The 17,549-nt window shown below is 40.6% G+C and overlaps 2 protein-coding genes across 2 annotated transcripts; one reads left to right on the forward strand and one right to left on the reverse strand.

The window, feature by feature from the left end:
• The first annotated feature begins 916 nt into the window (after positions 1–916).
• Positions 917–8,478, forward strand: LOC139289066 (proteasomal ubiquitin receptor ADRM1-like). Its single transcript, XM_070910567.1, has 10 exons — positions 917–946; positions 1,548–1,775; positions 1,854–1,970; positions 2,557–2,680; positions 2,775–2,861; positions 2,977–3,082; positions 4,051–4,292; positions 6,103–6,260; positions 7,066–7,168; positions 8,126–8,478. The coding sequence occupies exons 2-10, from the start codon at positions 1,566–1,568 to the stop codon at positions 8,227–8,229; spliced, it is 1,251 nt and encodes a 416-aa protein (XP_070766668.1). The 5' UTR covers positions 917–946; positions 1,548–1,565; the 3' UTR covers positions 8,230–8,478.
• Positions 8,479–8,642: 164 nt separating this feature from the next.
• On the reverse strand, positions 8,643–16,935 carry cables2a (Cdk5 and Abl enzyme substrate 2a). The gene is made up of 9 exons (XM_070910380.1): positions 16,376–16,935; positions 15,792–15,884; positions 13,487–13,564; positions 13,216–13,315; positions 12,950–13,118; positions 12,765–12,862; positions 11,601–11,707; positions 11,221–11,425; positions 8,643–10,303 (listed from the first exon to the last, which is right to left on the reverse strand). The coding sequence occupies exons 1-9, from the start codon at positions 16,933–16,935 to the stop codon at positions 10,163–10,165; spliced, it is 1,551 nt and encodes a 516-aa protein (XP_070766481.1). The 3' UTR covers positions 8,643–10,162.
• Positions 16,936–17,549: the final 614 nt, after the last annotated feature.

Below are 17,549 nucleotides of genomic sequence, written 5' to 3' on the forward strand. Positions count from 1 at the left end.
CCACAAAATATTACGCCATTTCTTTTTAGGCCAGTCAATGTGTTCTTTGGCAAATTGTAACCGCTTCAGCACGTCTTTTTTTTTAACAATGGGACTTTGCGGGGGCTTCTTGCTGGTAGCTTGGCTTCACACAGACGTCGTCTGATTGTTACAGTACTCACAGGCAACCTTAGATCTTCTTTGATCCTCCTGGAGCTGATCATTGGCTGAGCCTTTGCCATTCTGGTTATTCTCCGATCCATTTGAATAGTCGTTTTTCTTTTTCTTCCTCGCCTTTCTGGTTTTGGCTGCCATTTTAAAGCGTTTGATATCATCTTAGCTGAACAGCCTATCATTTTCTGCACGTCTTTATAGGTTTTCCCTTCTTTGATTAATTCCTTAATCAAAGGACGCTCTTCTCCTGAACAGTGTCTTGAACGACCCATTTTACTCTGTTTTTCAAGGACAAATGCACAGCCAGCATATGCAGCGTCAGTTGCCTTGATCCTTAAATGAGGGCCACCTGTTTAACACCTGTTTTTTTCACATTATCAATGACCTCACTTATTGAACTCAGCACTGCTATTTTTTTCAGTTTCACAGAATCAGCAGCATGCACGCCATGCCTGTTGGGTCTGTTGGTTTTCTACACCTTTACTAAACCTTCTGGAAACTTACTTGCAGTGTAGAAGTTGAAATTTTAACAAAAACAGTGATTTATCTTGCTAGTGATGTGGGACTGCTATTATTTTGAACACAACTGTATATGTAAAGCTCATATATGTATGTAAATCAAACAGGCTGTGTTGTGCCATCTCAACCGAACATGAGCAGTGCGTTTAAATCCCTCATTTGTTGACACACGGTTTGACCAATCACAGTGAAGCACCGGCGACAGTCAGCCAATCACGATCATCTTCAGTGTGTTTGCCCGATCTCCGGCTCAACGGTAATTCAGTGACTACATGTAAGTATAAACATCTTGTTTTTAAAAATATGTCTTGAATTCGTGACATAGAAACCAGGTGTGTGTTTAATCCGCGTGTCTAAAATGTAAAACTGTAGCTGAGTCGTGACCACAGAGAGCTGAAAACACGCTGCTTGCTACAGGATGCAGAGTCATCTGTGGCTACTGTGGCTACTGTGGCTGCTCCAGTAGCTGTTTCGTTATGGGAGCACTGGGATGAGTTGTATTCCAGTCCTATTTTCCGTTTCAAATCTGCTTCTTCATCATATTATCTGGACAGTTTGTTATCTCGTGTCAGCCTTATTACACCCTGAGAGGCAATAACAAAATAATAGCTATACATTAAATATGCTAGTAGGCTAGAAACATATCCAGAATGAATGTGCAAACAAGAACTACCATTTAAAATATACATATGTTTATATACTGGTGGATGACATGTTCATTAGCAGAAAAAAGACAGCCTCATATTTCCTGCAGTCTAATATCTGGGACCAAAGCTGCTCATGTCTCCCCCATGGTCCTACAAACTATTAGTCAGAGCCCATGTGTCTCTGTGTATGACTGACTGAGGCCTTCTTCCTGCTCTCTGTCCCTGCAGCAGTCTGTCCTTCTCATCATGGCCTCTGGAGCTTTGTTCCCCAGCATGGTGTCTGGGTCCCGCGGCTCCTCCAGCAAGTACCTGGTGGAGTTTCGGGCCGGTAAGATGACCATGAAGGGCAGCACGGTGACCCCTGACAAGCGCAAAGGTCAGGTCTACATCCAGCAGACCGACGACTCCCTCATCCACTTCTGCTGGAAGGATCGGACGACCGGGAACGTGGATGATGTAGGTGACGCTGTCTGCGTGTAACACTGGCTTGACCTGTGTTTTACTTTTTAATATCAACCCCTTTTTCTAATTTAGGACCTGATAATCTTCCCTGATGACTGTGAGTTCAAACGGGTGAACCAGTGCACCACTGGACGGGTCTATGTGTTGAAGTTCAAAGCTGGCTCCAAAAGACTCTTCTTCTGGATGCAGGTATGTAGCTGGACTGAATGTATATTTACAAGTGATAAACCTTTATTGTTCCTGTAGTGATACTGGTACATGTACTGCAATTTAATTCTTTCCTAGCTCAAACAAAAGTTTAAATCCTCGGCTTTCAGGTATCTAGGAAGACATAAACGAGTGTCACCATGGGCTGTTTTGAGCAATTCTGCAACAAAAAAGCATTCAGCAAATTGCATTGTGGACGACACACTTTTGTTTTTCTTCTTTTCATCAAATTCTATGAAAAGACTAAATCAACAATGAATTAATCGACTAACATGTATTGAGTAGCCGAAGCCTGATGTATTATTCCTGTGTGTTATAGAGCTCCACCACACCCGCCTGCTGCTGTAAATACATGTATTAATCCGCCATCCAAAGTTTAACCAACTTTTATTGCATCTTTCCAATTGGACATGGAAGAGGAGAGACCACTTATTGTTAACACAAAATTAGATCAAAGCTCAGTGTAGTAAAATATATTTAATACTTAATAGACACAGATTCATGTGTTAAACAGTTGGTAACTGTGAGCTAGATGAAACCTCTCTCGGTCCTGTTTTTCTGATCTCAGGAGCCAAAGACAGACAAGGATGAGGAGAACTGCCGTAAAGTGAACGAGTACCTCAACAACCCGCCCATGCCTGGTGCTCTCGGTAGTGGCGGCAGTGGAGGACACGACCTTTCTGCTCTGGGAGGTAACAGATGCTCATGTCTCCTGATTGTTTTCCTAAAATATCTAAAAACTGAATTTCATTCGCTGGATGTCACCTCTTCTTTTCTCATGTGAAGGGGAGGGCGGTCTGCAGAGCCTTCTGGGTAATATGAGCCACAACCAGCTCATGCAGCTCATTGGACCAACTGGACTGGGTGGGATCGGTACGTACCTTCCTGTTGTTGCCGACAGCGTGGCAACATGCTAATCAGGAGAATTTGTTGGTAAATGCGGAGTTGATGCTCTCGGGAGAATAATGTGGCTGTTTCTGAATACCAGGTGGTCTGGGGGCACTGGCTGGTCCCGGTTTGGCCAACCTCCTGGGCAGCAGCAGCAGCAGCAGCAGCAGCAGCAGCGTTCCTGCAGCCAGTAACTCCTCCACAAGGTACCACAAGAGACATCTACCTTTTTAAACACCCTCTGTCTGTTGCTTTGTACCTTCTATTTTTGGGCCTATTTGGTTGTTTGGTGGAATAATTCTTCTGTCCTGCTTTTAAATCATCAAACAAAGGAAACGTGATGTTAAGAAATATGAGGGGCAGCTTTGACAGACGGGAGGTAGAAGAACATAAAAGAATCAGTCTGAAACATGAACTGTAAACATCAGATTTTAGTCAGATTTTAGTCAGTACATGATAATCAAAGATCAAGGGTATCTTTATAGACTTGTTTTATACAATGTTCAACAACTGCATTCACAAAAACAGCAGCAGAATAGCAGTTTAACAGATTCTTAGCAAAAGTACAACTTGTTGGATATTTTTCTGGAGCTTTCTTCAAGAGCTGAAAGCTCCAGAAAATGTTTTTTTTCATCAAAAACTGAAAAATCTACGGTGAGACAGCAGATACCAGTTTCTTCACACACACTTCACATCCAAGGCTAACGATTATTTCGTGCTTCATCTGTTGATTATTTTCTCAATTCATTGATGAATTAAAGCTGAAGGTGATTCTTGTTTTGTCCAAACAACAGCCCAAAACTCAAAGATATTCAGTTTATTATCATATAAGGCAAAAAAGGCAGAATATTCTCATAACTGAAGGACTGGACTGGAGTATATGTTGATCATCTAATTTATCAATCAAAAAGTAGCCGCAAGAGGCAACTGGACTAACTGCTAAAGTTCACTTTTAATTCTCTTAAGTTGTCAAAACACATCCCTCGAAATGAAGGAAATAACTGAAGCAGAAGCAGATTCTGTAGGTTGAAGGAAAACAAATCTATACTCTTCATATTTCAAAATAACATTGAATATCACAGGTTGGTGATGTGTTTCAGTTCCTCATGTTTTAATAATTATCCAGTGATCTTAGATTGATAGATGTTTTTTTTTTTTTTCTGTCTTCTCTCAGTCCGTCCACAGCCGTCACCCCCACCTCTACCTCTGCTACCAGTCGGCTCGGCTCCTCCCAGGTGCTCACCACTCCCATCACTCCCTCCGCCACCTCAGCGGCCTCCCCCACAGCCACCACCCCCTCCACCCCTGCTGTGACCTCTCTGGCAGCAGGGGCAGCCAACCCCACACAGCCCATCCAGCTGAGAGACCTGCAGAGCATCCTGGCCACCATGAACGTGCCTGCCAGTGGCCAAGGAGGTGAGAAACTGACCGCAGACAACGTAGCTTCAGGCGGACTGACAACTAGGCTCCTCAGAACTGAGATAAGACAAAAACTTAAATAACCACCAGAGGGAAAATACATAATTAGGCCTAATTATTGTAATTTCATTTAATTATGCAGCAAATAATTAGCATTGTGAGCGCAGCAGTCTCTGTAATACTGTGTAATTTTTACTTAGGTTTGTTGCTGAAGCAGGAACCCCCTGCAAATACTGCAATTGGTGGTTGTTTTGATTTAATTTTACTGCGCTACGCCACATTAGGCACAACTCTCCATCCTGCTTCATGGGTGCTATTCATCACCTCGCCTACAGATACACACAGAAAACTAGAGACTGCTGAAGGAGTAAAAGGTACTATGAAAGAAGTTAAAGCGGCTATAATGAATATTTTTATTAACAATGGATCACATGACACGTGTGAAGGGGGTCGCTCGTAGTGATGAACTCAGAGTTGAATTCCCCTCAACTCTGTTTATAGCGACATTCAGCTCATTGTTTTTGTTTTATGGGCTCAACTTTGCTGTTTTGATTCCCTCTCACCGCTGTCATCAGTGTAATTTTCAGCAGCAACAGGAAGCAGCTGTTTTCAGCAAAAGAAAAAGCTTGAGTAAACTCACTGAACGCTACCTGCTCAGCACCAAACAGCAGACAGATACAGTTGATAGCTGGTGAACATAGTGGAGCATTTAGCAGCTAAAGAGGCAGATATTTCCTTCAGGAGCTGAAAGAGAGTGAATGTTGGACTTGCAGTCATCAGGTGACCAGAAACACAACTCTAAAACGAATGATGGTCAACTGTTTGCAAACAATATAACAGTGTTGTGTTTACAGCAAGTTTGTTTGTTTACACTGGAAACAAACTAATTAAATGAGCTGAACTGTACAGAAACTATGAGGTATTTTTAAAGTGTATTAGCTGAGAGGAGGGCGAAACACCACCTGGAGACTCCAAGTTAAAATATTAGCACTGAGTGTGTGTTTGCCAGGTGACTGCTGTAGTGCTGCTGGCAGTTATTATAATGTTAACAGGTGGTTGCTAGGGCGTTCCACTTGATTATATGGGCTTACTAACTGGTTGCTAGGTGGATGCTATGGAGTTCCCGGTGGTTGCTAGGTTGTGGCTGGGGTGCTGTTTGTACAGTAGCAGAGTGTGTGTGTGTTTGAGCCACAATAATGAGTCAATTACTGTTTACAAAGTTTGATGACTGATTAATTTTCAAGCAAGAATACCAAATACTCAGATGTGAAGATTTGCTGCTCTTCTTTGTCGCATATGACAGTAAACTGAATATATTTGAGTTTTGGACCATCTGATAAAGACATCTGAAGATACCTTCTTGGACTCTGGGAACTTACACACAAATTGATTTAATTGATCAAAGAATCCTCAGATTATTCAGTAATAGAAAACATAACAAGTTGCAGCCTGCGCTAAGGCAGTTGGCGCTGAACATTATTATACATGTTTGTGAATTTCTAAAACTAGTTAATTGTTTAAAGCGCAGATATGTCCTACTGCAATTGAATGCACCAATTGCTTAGTTACTCTGAGGTCACTTAACAGAGAAAAACACCAAAGAAAACATCCAACCTCCTGCTCATCATCTAAAGGGTTTAATCCCTGAGATACATTAAGATTGGACCAGATTATAGTCTACAGATTCACATACAGAAATATACATTCTACTTATATTTTACTATAAAAAGTAGTGATTTAACAGCTGTAGGTGAGTAAATGTGGAGGATATGTTTTTAGACTAACCTGAGGTGTTTGCTACCTGCAGTGGACCTCGCCAGCGTCCTGACGCCTGAGATCATGGCTCCCATCCTGGCCAACCCCGAGGTGCAGCAGAGGCTGATGCCCTATCTGCCCTCCGGAGAGTCTCTGCTTCAGAGCACAGAGGAGCTCCACAACACGCTCAGCTCGCCTCAGTTTCAGCAGGTAGAGTTCGCTGCTCGACGCCCTCTGTGGTCTCCAGTGGTTTAAGTTCATTTATTCAAGTTTGAGGTACTTTTGATTAATTTTAGTACTAGCTACTTTGCAGATTAATTAGCATTAATACAAAATAACATATATTATTATATGTTATCACAGGTTAGGCGACACTGCAGTATATAATGTACTTTGTAATTAGTGATGCATTCATGTGTTATCACAGTTTTATCCAGTAATTATTCTGAAATGGGCCATTCTGCATAATGTACTTTTCCTTAAGAGTTTGACTTTGCAGGACTTTTACTACTACTACTTTTACTTAGTATTTTTACAGTGTAGTATTTGCTACTTTTACACAATTAAGCTCTGAATACTTCTTCCACCACAGATGGTTTCCAAACACTTTGTAACTCAAACAAAAATTAGCTCTGGGAAAGTTTATATTTAAATTCAATGAGAAAAAGTTGTTCTTCCGTTTTATTTCGTTTGTATTTATTTGAGAGATGCAGATGTATGTAGACAGTTGAAATTGACAGTGAAAATTAAGGTCAAACTATTATTTAACAATTCCATCAGATTACCATCTTATTTGTTGCCAGGGTAAACAGTTTCAGGCTGGACGTTTGATAAATACACAAACCACTCTTGGCTCTTATTTCCAGCTTGGGGCCGAGTTTGACATTCACCATTTTTCTGTCCTTGGGCACAGGGATAGTGAGATGGCAGGACTCTGGTCATTAGAGGCTCTCTTTTGTTAGTATTTAGCAACTCGTTGTGCCATTTATTCTTGGTATTTATTGTCTCTCTGCAGGCTATGAGCATGTTCAGCAGCGCTCTGGCGTCCGGGCAGTTGGGGCCTCTAATGAACCAGTTTGGCTTGCCTGCAGAGGCCGTCGACGCGGCGAACAAAGGAGGTCAGTGTTTCGCCCACATCCAACAGAGACACTATGACTGTTTGTTTCATTGGAAGAAAACTTTCATGTTTACACCGAAGACTGTCATTAATTAAGAAAACTGAAATGTTAACTGTCACATTACTTTCATCAACATTACTCTCCCGGTACATTTACTTAAGTACTGTACCGAAGTACAAATTTGAGGTACTTTACTTGAGTATTTCTAATTTATGCTACTTAATACTTCCACTTCACCAGAGGTCAAATACAACACTTTTTACTCCACTACGTTTATGTGACAGCTATAGTTACTTTTTTAAATACATATGATATATGTATAAAATTTGAAGCATTGTTATAGATTAAAGTACCCAACAGTAAAACGTGAGAACTTACACACTAATACATCACTAATGATTATTGCAGTAATATAATATAGCACTGATGGGCCATTTTTCTGGGCCAAGTAAGTACTAAATTTTGCTGATAATGTATGTAACATACTGTAGTGGTACCTGTAGTGGAGCAATAAAAGAAATAACGCTTAAATAAATATAAATGTATAAATGTTTGTTATATATCTGGTAGAGCAGAAATAATCAGTCAACTGTTTTGATAATTCTTATAATTGTTATTTTTCAAGCAAAAACAATGGAGGCTCTCAGCTTGTGAAGATGTGAAAATATGCTGCTTTTCTGTGTTCAGAAAATCATTGTAATATCATTGTTAACTGAATGTCTTTGGGTTTTGAACTGTTCATTGGACAAAACAAGACATCTGAATGTCAACTTCAACATTTTGCACTATTTTGACATTTTATATTAAAAGAAAACGAGGTTGAATGTGATAAACCCTCACTATATTGGACTAATATTTTATCGACTTAACAGTTAATCAGGAACCTAATTATCAGAATAATTGACAATGAAAACAATTATTTTCCGCCCTAATTTCTGGATGTTTCTATCACTGCAGATGTGGAGGCTTTTGCAAAAGCCATGGAAACGGAGACGAAGTCAGACCAGGACGGAGACTCCAAAGACAAGAAAGACGACGATGAAGACATGAGTTTGGACTAAAAACTCTTAACATTATTATTATTTAATGTATTTATTTAGCTGCTTCTTCTGTTTTGTAACTATTACACATTAAGGATAAAGATTATGGTTAATATAGTAGAAACTGTCATGAAGACCCTCCCTTTGCTGATAATGCCGTGTTCATCCTCCAACAGTGTGTTGAATTAATATCTGCTGATTTAACTGAATGAACATGTATTCAACCTGCATGTCGAAACACAAGGGAACAGTAAAAACATGAGAAACACACTCATATGCTGTGTGTTTATTTCCTAGACTGTTTTGTGAGCGTTCACTTCACTTGCTGCAGACTTTTAGTTCCCGTACTGCCCTTAGAAGATGAAAGCAGCTTCGAACACGCTATAAATTATTGATTGTTGACTTGAAAAAAACCAAACTCAAACTACTTTTCAGTGTCTGAAAATATATTTCAAAAACATTCATTTTACAGTATGAAAACAATGAATATTCACCCATTTGACACCGACCATACAAGTACATTTTCTGCAGTTACACAAATCTATTTGGACTTTTATTGTAATACATTTCTTTTCACCACCGCAGACGCAGACAATAAACTGAATCACCATCATGTTCACCATCATGTGCACCACCCTTAAAAGGTTTGTGATGATCTTTCCCAGACAAGAACAACCTCAACATTTAAAGATCTCTACAGCAGCAAGAAATGTTAATGCTAAATATCACTTATGATAAGATGGCTAACCATTTCATTTGCCACTGTAGTTTCAGGCACTTTTCCCCCCCATACTTGTACGCCTAATGGCATCCAAATCAGAAGAGTTACTACACAATAAGTACTGCAGTCACGTTAATACCGTCTGGCACATGTAGAAACATCTATTCACATACTTAGAGTCACAATGGTTGGATTTCCCCATCCTGTCAAACCACTACTATCGGTTACCTTCCATTGACTTACAATGGCGCACAGGTGTTTTCAGGTATAACAGATACAGTAACAAATCTCTTTGGGTTAGATTTGATGAGCCATTTAAAAAAAAGATAGGAGAAAGTAAAATACCTGAGAACTGAAAAATACGACGACAACTAGCCAGACTATTGAGGAATAAATTCCAGTGCATTTTACAAAAACATATCCCTGGGTAACGACATGAAACATAAAAAAAAAACACATTTGCCATAAATAATATGTTTCCATACAGTGTGTATATCAGCACAGTCTGATAACAGCTGCCGCAAGAGTCTGAACTCATTTTGTTTGTATTCAAGAACAAGATAAATATATTAAAGTACAAATAATGAATGAACATAAATTAAAGGCCACTTCCTTCTAACAACAGACTAAAACTAAAATTGCGTTTTCCATCCACAATCTGCAGTACCATGTTTCAGTGTAACGGCTAAAAACGCTTCAATGTCACAGTGGGGTTTAAAAAGGCATTTACAAAATCAACAGTATGGTTCTTTGTCATGTATGATAAATACTATACAGGCTGTGTGTATAGTAATACGAAAGGTGCAGGAGAAGAGTTTTCCACAAACACAAACATCACAGCGTACATTTCATTTAAATAGAGGTTAAGAATACTAGGACGTACCAAAGATCAGGGTCACGAGAAACCAAAATAAAAGCACAATTAACGTGCTCATTGAACGTCTCTAACATAGAGCGCATGGCCGGATCGACATCCGAACGTCACACGAAACAAACGCTTAAAACACATTCAGGGAGACCCACATGCCAACGAGTGTAAACTAGTTATTCTTCGATTGACAGAAAATAAATAGTACCAGAATTAATTGTTTCAAACACCACAGCTTATAAACTGGTCGATCCAACACACACACACACACACAGCTCTGATTCAAAGTCCTAATTACTTTACCACACACACTTGCTGATGTTATTAATGAAACCACCGGAGTGTAGGATATCACCGTACCCAGACTAACCCTGCTGCACCAGTCTGCGGTAGTGTGGCATGACCTTGCTCTCGGGCAGGTAAAGTCCCATCTCCAAGGCAACCAGCACCGGGAACTCCAGAGGAATCAACTCTCGTCTGTTTATTCGGAAACGCTCCTCCAGCTTCTGCTCGACCGCAGGGAGAAAAACAGAGGAAGAGTTTAAAGGAATACATGTTATTATGTGGTCTAAAAAAGAGAAGGATCATACACACGGAAATATTAAAGTGTTGGAGTGTTTCATGTTTCACCGCCTGTTTGATGCTCATACATCCAATAGAAATGTTTATGCTGTCAATAGTGATGTTGATGATTTGTGAAAAATGGACAGTTGTGAATTGCAATTTCTTGTAGGCAGGGATATCAAAATGAATTATAAATTAATTTACACTATAGATGAATCCACGACCGCTAAATGAATGTAAACTAGCTCATGTTAAAGTTATAATCCTTAATATTTTAATGAAATCTCTTTTTGATACTGTTTATGTTTTTCAGCAATAGGCACTGAATTTATTTACATTCTGTAATTACCTCTCTATATAATAGTTTTCAGTTGACGGTTTACTGTTCACTCTCCTACAGATGTATCACAGCTGTATTACGTTACTGCTTTTCGTACTGGTGTCAGTTCACATTAACGCAGAGGCTTTTATTGTGAAGCAGTCACAGGAAACTCACTCAATTGAATTTTTCAATTTCAGTTGGACTATGACAACATGGGTTTGACTGCACTATAAACAGACACACCAGTTCATCTTGTGCATCACCAAATCAATCCCGACTGAAATCTTAAAGCCAGTCAGTGTGCAGCATGATGACGACTCCATTCTTCTACATTAACCAGTTTAAATAATTCAGCTTTTATCTACAGTGTGTTTCTGTCTACAGCGTGTTTCCTGTCCTGTTGAAAGAATAATGTTTGGTAAATAACACTGAGCTGGGTACGACATGTGTTACAGGTTTTTCCGCCCTTCTCTTATTAGCATGAGGCGGGTGACAGGTTACATGTCCTGCTCTGTTTTCTGTGGAAACTTTACTCACATCAAGGAGCTGTTTGACTTCTGGCTTCCTCAGATCACTGCTGATCTTTGCAGCCAGCAGCACGCACGCCGCCGCCACCAGCTTCCTGTTCTGCTTGTTGAGGCGACCCTGCAGCACCAGCTTCTCAAAGTAAACAAAAGCCATCGCCGTAGTGACCGGCTGCAGACCGAACTCCTCGCTCACGGCCCGCATATCCCTCTTGAGGCTAGTGGAGAAAAGGGGAGAAGGCACAGTTACCCATCAGGTTTCTGAGAAACTGACTTGTTTGAAACAGATTAAAAACCACAAGGAAATGTGAGAGCGCGCAACAAGGTTCAACCTTCAAAAGGGCTCTTTGAGGAGAATTTGAGGATCCAAGGGGCAATGCAATGAATCCATACCTTCTTATCTTGCTCAGAGTCAGCTTGATGTGAGGAAACTTCTCCCTGAAAGTCTCATTCATGTCCTTCTTCAGGTCAGATGGTTTCACATACTCAATAACAGTTGTCTGCAGAGGTGAAAAACAAACAGAACAGAAGTGCCTCCTGTCAGCATGAACTATAGCTACAATAAAGCTTCACAGTTTGGCTTATAAAATGTCTCTGTAAGGATCGTTTAACACACACACACACACACACACACACACACACACACACACACATACACATACACACTAGAGGTTACAGTCTTGTGACATGATCTACTCAGCAGCAATAAAATCATGTGAGTGAACATAATGAATGTATTTTACTCTCTAATGGGGCTGGAGGTCAGTTCAGAGCAGGCTATATATATCAGAACAATTAACACGTCAAATTAAACTGTCTTTGATTTCTGAAACAAATAAAAACGGTTCATGTGAGACGATAAGTGTTTACATGCAGCATGGCTTTCTTTTTTTTGGTGTGTGTGTGTCTCACTGAGAAAGTGTCTCAGTTAAACAGCCAAATGTTCAGCAGTGGAAACCGACTTATTTATTACAATTATTTATTACCTGGACCCGATAAGTGGCAGAAAATTGATTAACCAATGAAAAATTATTTTTGCTAAACTCTTAATTTGCCCACTATGTGTCGATGAGCTTTCAGCTACTTTAGCCTGCAGTAGTGACAATGTTTGCTACACGTCTGATGGTGTTGACTGCCTACAATCTGATACACAAACATTTTTTAACTAATGTTACTGCCTACAACAGACAAGACTTTTGTAAATTAAATTTAAGAGTTTTTAAATCCCTTCTTAGGCCTTTGAAGAAACCGAAATCAATGCTATGCAGATACCCTGTAGTTTCATCTCATTATCATGGGATTATTACATCAAAGACGTATTGCTACATGTAATTTTCTCTCCTTTCACTCGCCCGTTCTGCTGTTACTCTCCCTGTCTGCAGTCTTAATCATACACACATGTACTTGAAAAAGCTGAATAGAAACATGGTTATACATGGTAGAGAAATCGCTGTTCAACAGGAGAAACCAAGTTACTATAATCCCTTGTCGTTTACATGATTAAGAAATCATCTTCCAGGAGAAAGACGACCGTAACTGAAAAGAACGAACTCTTACCACGTATGATGCAAATATGAGAACCCTCTTGTGTCTCCCACAGGGCCACTGAGGGTCACTGAGCAGGTTAGGATCGTACTCTACCACCTCCTCTATACCTGAAAAACACAAAAAAAACAGTACGTTAAACAGCGAAGAAGCAGGTGTGTGTCTGTTGTGTCCATCACCCTAAATTGGAGCCGTACATGGTTCCTGTGCCACACTGTTGTTCAGACGAGCAGGGGTGAAGTTCCTCTGCCCGTTGCCACGGAAACGCGACTGAGGGGTCTGAGCAGCGCAGCTCTCTGGCGCGCCGCCACTCTTCTGTCTCACCAATGCATTGGTCGCATAAAGGAACTGAGCGTACGACACCGTCTGAGGAGGAAAAATGAGACAAATCAAGCTGGTTTATCTGAGTAATGGGAGTATTTCTGTTTCTCATCATAGTACTATATATCAGATACACATTTACCTTGCCACAGGCGCCAAGCTCCACACCTTCCAGGGAAGGAAGTAGGTCAACGGCCACCACAGAAGACAGCCTTTGTCTCTGAGCCTCCAGCTTAGGGTCACTGTTCAGAAAGAGTCACATTTATGTCATTTTCACTACACAATGAACGCACACTGCCCTTTCCTGAGAATGATGATGATGATGATGATGATGGATCAGACAGGAGGGTAATGAAAACATAAAAGCGAGGGTGGGTGGGTGCTCTCTGCTTAGGATGGTGCTTTCTTTGTACCTGAGGTGAGCACTCTCTCCATAGGGCAGCACTGAGAAAGCAGCATATAGCGACCGCTTGGCACAAATCAGCACGATCCTGCAGGACACAGCAAGTACAGGCAGACAAAACAGATGGTGTGTCAGTCTACAAGCAACAGCTACAGTCACTGCTACTCAACAGCTACTGTACACACGATGTTCATTACTGCTGGAGCTGCAGTGACAGTGAAATCAGTCACAGAGCCGCTTCTGATGTTGATCTATGTCACCATCAAAAAATTAACAGCTATCAACAACAATCTAAACCTCCAAGCAGGTAGAGGGAAACCTGAGAGCTCTGTGCATCACCATTACATTCAAGTCACAGAGATAAGTAGAGCTGTCACTCTGGACTCTGGGAAACCAAACAAGACCAAAAAATTAATGAAGAAATGAAAATAACCATCAGGTTAAGCGATAATGAAAGTAATCGTTGACTGCAGCCCAAGAGATAAGCATCTGATTTTCTGAATAATATATAACCGGCAATCTTTAAAAAAGCCAGAAGGTTGTTAAAAAACATTTCTGATTCCTGGAGGTGTTTCCAGACTCCTCAAAAATAAATATTCAGTACACTGCACAATAAAAAAGGATTTTTCAAAAGTCGTGACTCTACCTCTTAATCCGGGTAGCCGGACATGACACATGTCCTTTTTTGCTAAAACATATGAAGGGATTATTTCGTATGAAAATATAAACTGTATAAACTGAAACATCAGTATGTACCAGTAAAACTGATAATATAATTTAAATATTTTGGTTTCTGTTGTATGAATTGAGCAAGGAGATACGTCATATCCAGCTACTGCCTTTGTTTGGATCAAGAAAAGAGGCACGACGTGGAAAATGGGGTTTAAAATCTTTTATTAATGGTGCAGCAGATTAGATCTACAACTAAAGATCTTTTTTATTTGTTTGGTCTGTAAGACATCAGAAAGTATTGAAACATGAAAAAGAGATGTCAATTACTAAGAAACTAGAACCATTAAATGTTTGGATTGATAAATCGATTATCAAAATAATTGTTTTTCTGTTGATTGTCTGATTTATTCATCGACTAATTGTTGCAGCTCTACAACAAAGAGTCTTTGAGGACTCTGAAAATACCTTCACAACATAAAAAGGTTTTTTAACAACCTTCTGGGTTTTTTAAAAGTTTGAGGGTTAAATAAAAATCAGATGCTTATCCCCGTGACTCAAAGGTAACATTAATACACGAGAGCCACAAACTGGGCCTGAGAGCTAAAACCAGGAAGGGGCACGCAACCATCAAACACAGTACACATTCACTAGAACTCTATTGTTCTGACAAAAATGTGAACAAACCACTCACTGCCTACTTAACGGCACAACCAGTGAACACAGCAGTGCTGTTGGCAACTGAGAAAACTGCATGCACACCAGGGTGCTTCAGCTCCTCACAAAACACCAATCAATAACATACAGTCAGCAGTCTCTGGGTCTCAGAAAGAAATATCAAATCTCTTACAATATCACAACACAGAAATCTACTTGTGTTAATTAGATTAGTTTTATAACCTAGATATCGCTGCTCCAGCTCAGTAAGTGACATGCACTGTGTGACTGACTCAAACAGAAACAGAGAGTCGGGCCTGTGGGGTAATTTAGGATTGCTACATCACTGTTATATGCATACACCAGCAGAAAACACATGGCACATAATCATGTATGTGGGCATGAAATGGTGGTAAAGTGGAGGAGAAATGTAAAAATGGGAGTCACACATGGTTTAACTAGTGGAAACAAACTATATGACATGTTTTCTCAGTGTCTACAGACAAAGTCAGAAGATAAATCCAAACAAATACATCCCCCTCGTCAAACTCTTGTTTCCTAACACTGGTCAACCAACTTAACAGACGGTCAACAGTGTGATATTTCAGCCCTGTCTGGCTTTGGAGGTAACCTTACTGTTGGTGCAATAGGGTGTTACATTTCCACACTGCACCCCTTTTGGCTTTTGCAAAGCTTCCAAGAGTGATTAAATTCACTGTAGCAGTCACCACTCAGCAGCTGTACTGCAGGCCAAACTAAGTCTCTCTGCCAGAGTTAAGCAGCTTATTACAATACTAGCAGGAGGAGTATAACACTGTTTATGACTTAAATGCCTCTTTCAGAGTCCAAAATAAAACAGCCTTTGTATTTTTTTTTTTTTTTACATTTCTCTGAAAGGGAACTTAGTGTAGCAGAAGTCTTCATGAGTTCCTCCACTGTATAAAAGATGTAAATGTATTTGTATATGTAAATGCCTTTCGAAGACTCACCTACATCCCCTGGTATCATACTGCCTCATGCTCTTGATGAAGTGGACTTTCTTTGGCACCTTGGGTCCAGGAGAACCAGAGACATTCCTCAACCTGAGTAGAGATCAAGAAAGACACAAAAGACCACTTCATTAATGCTGGTATAACAAGAACCAAACAAAGGACCTTCACATGATACGGCAAACTCTGTAATTTGGACTCTTACAGTGATGTAAAATCATAGATTTGGAGATAAAACCAAAGTAGGGGTCGAATCCAGCCTTCCTTTTACAAGCAGGCATGTGCTTGCGATTTATATCCAAGACATTAATAATACAGGACACCAAGACACTGTTCAACATGTGAGAATACAGTTAAAAAAACTATTGTAAAACAGGGTAACATGGTTTTGTCCATCTATATAGCCATATGATTTATACTACATATCTTATAGGTTTACACCACAGAAAATGCTGGAACATTTCTAACACTACATACGAATGAAACTGAACTCTTCTCAAGGTACCTGCTGGTTTCTATTTTATGCGGAAGTCAGTAGCGTGTTTAAAGGCCCATGGTGAGACACCGACCACTAATATGCTCACCTCTGCCGTGAATCCAGAGCATTACTGGCCGGGACCGGGCTCAGCGCAGCGGGCATTGACCTGACACGGGAGCAGGGCTGGTGTCCGGTGGGCACAGGAGACAGAGGGGTGTCCGGGGTTAACGTTAGCGTCTCGGCCGCACTGCTTCCCTCCAAAAATACCTCGTTAGCCCCCACAACACTTGTCCCGGCAGGTCCCGGAGACATTACCAAAGAAGGTCGGGTAGGACTAACCACCCCTGGAAAACTGGAGGACGAGCCACTACCGGCTGCAGGGAGTTCTGTCACCTGGGCGACCGGTCCTTGGCTATCCGCCGGCAGGGGCACGACCGTTGCGCCGCCGTCTCTGTCCCCGAGCCTGTGCTCCTCGGCGGCTTTTTGGTCGGTATTTCCATCGCTAAGCTGACACTGGGGACGTCCGTCGAGTGAGATATTAGTGAGGAACAACAGAGCCGCCTGTCTCCTTCTTGAATCCTTCGCTCTCCTCCGGTGCTCTCGGTGTGTCTTTGCTGGTTTACTAGTACTGCCGGTAGACTGTAGACCGCAGACGGCGGTCGCCATTCTAGTTTGAAATGTGGCCGTTGGACTCACTGGCAAAGAGTGACTGGTATCAGTTCGTTAGCCCCGCCCCTCTACATGCTGATTGGCATTGGAATACTCGTAGGTGATTGGAAGATATATCTTATGCAAAGAATTATTCTTGTTTCTCGTAGTTGATTGGGTGTTGTAAATAGTGGGAGGTGCACTGGAGACAAAGGAAGTATTCACCAAATTCACCAATTAAATTTGATAGCTGATTAATTTACATCTATATAAACTGATTATAAAACACTTTTTTTTAAAAATAAAAGTCTAAACCTAATTATACAAAAACGGTGAACAAGAAAGCTGATTTTTGTTTCTCTCTCTAAATTTTTCCAAATTCAAATCAAGGTCTAAAAGCTTAAATTCCTTTATAAAGGGTTTATAAGCAGTAACTAATGGCTATATTGATGGTTAATAAACAACTGACTTTATCGATCAGTTAAAGAGAACAAGTTTTGGGTTGCCAGGTTGTGAACAATTCCTTTGGCTGGTGTTCGTGCTTTCTGTTCGGTAATAATGCAGTTATAAGTCTTGGTAATCTATTGATAAATGTTCATGGGTTTCTTACATTCTAATAAACCATCTGTGTT

This window comes from Enoplosus armatus, chromosome 8 (assembly GCF_043641665.1).
Source record: "Enoplosus armatus isolate fEnoArm2 chromosome 8, fEnoArm2.hap1, whole genome shotgun sequence".
NCBI lineage: Eukaryota > Metazoa > Chordata > Actinopteri > Centrarchiformes > Enoplosidae > Enoplosus > Enoplosus armatus.

Bases quoted from the DNA above. Each gene is read 5' to 3' on its own strand.
- LOC139289066 (XM_070910567.1), top strand. From the start codon at position 1,566: ATGGCCTCTGGAGCTTTGTTCCCCAGCATGGTGTCTGGGTCCCGCGGC. The intron at 1,776-1,853 runs GTAGGTGACGCT...TTTCTAATTTAG, and splicing joins CGACCGGGAACGTGGATGAT to GACCTGATAATCTTCCCTGA. The intron at 7,169-8,125 runs GTCAGTGTTTCG...CTATCACTGCAG, and splicing joins CGACGCGGCGAACAAAGGAG to ATGTGGAGGCTTTTGCAAAA.
- cables2a (XM_070910380.1), bottom strand. From the start codon at position 16,935: ATGGCGACCGCCGTCTGCGGTCTACAGTCTACCGGCAGTACTAGTAAA. The intron at 13,316-13,486 runs GTACAAAGAAAG...CTTTCTGAACAG, and splicing joins GGAGAGAGTGCTCACCTCAG to TGACCCTAAGCTGGAGGCTC. The intron at 11,426-11,600 runs GTATGGATTCAT...TTTCTCCACTAG, and splicing joins ACTCTGAGCAAGATAAGAAG to CCTCAAGAGGGATATGCGGG.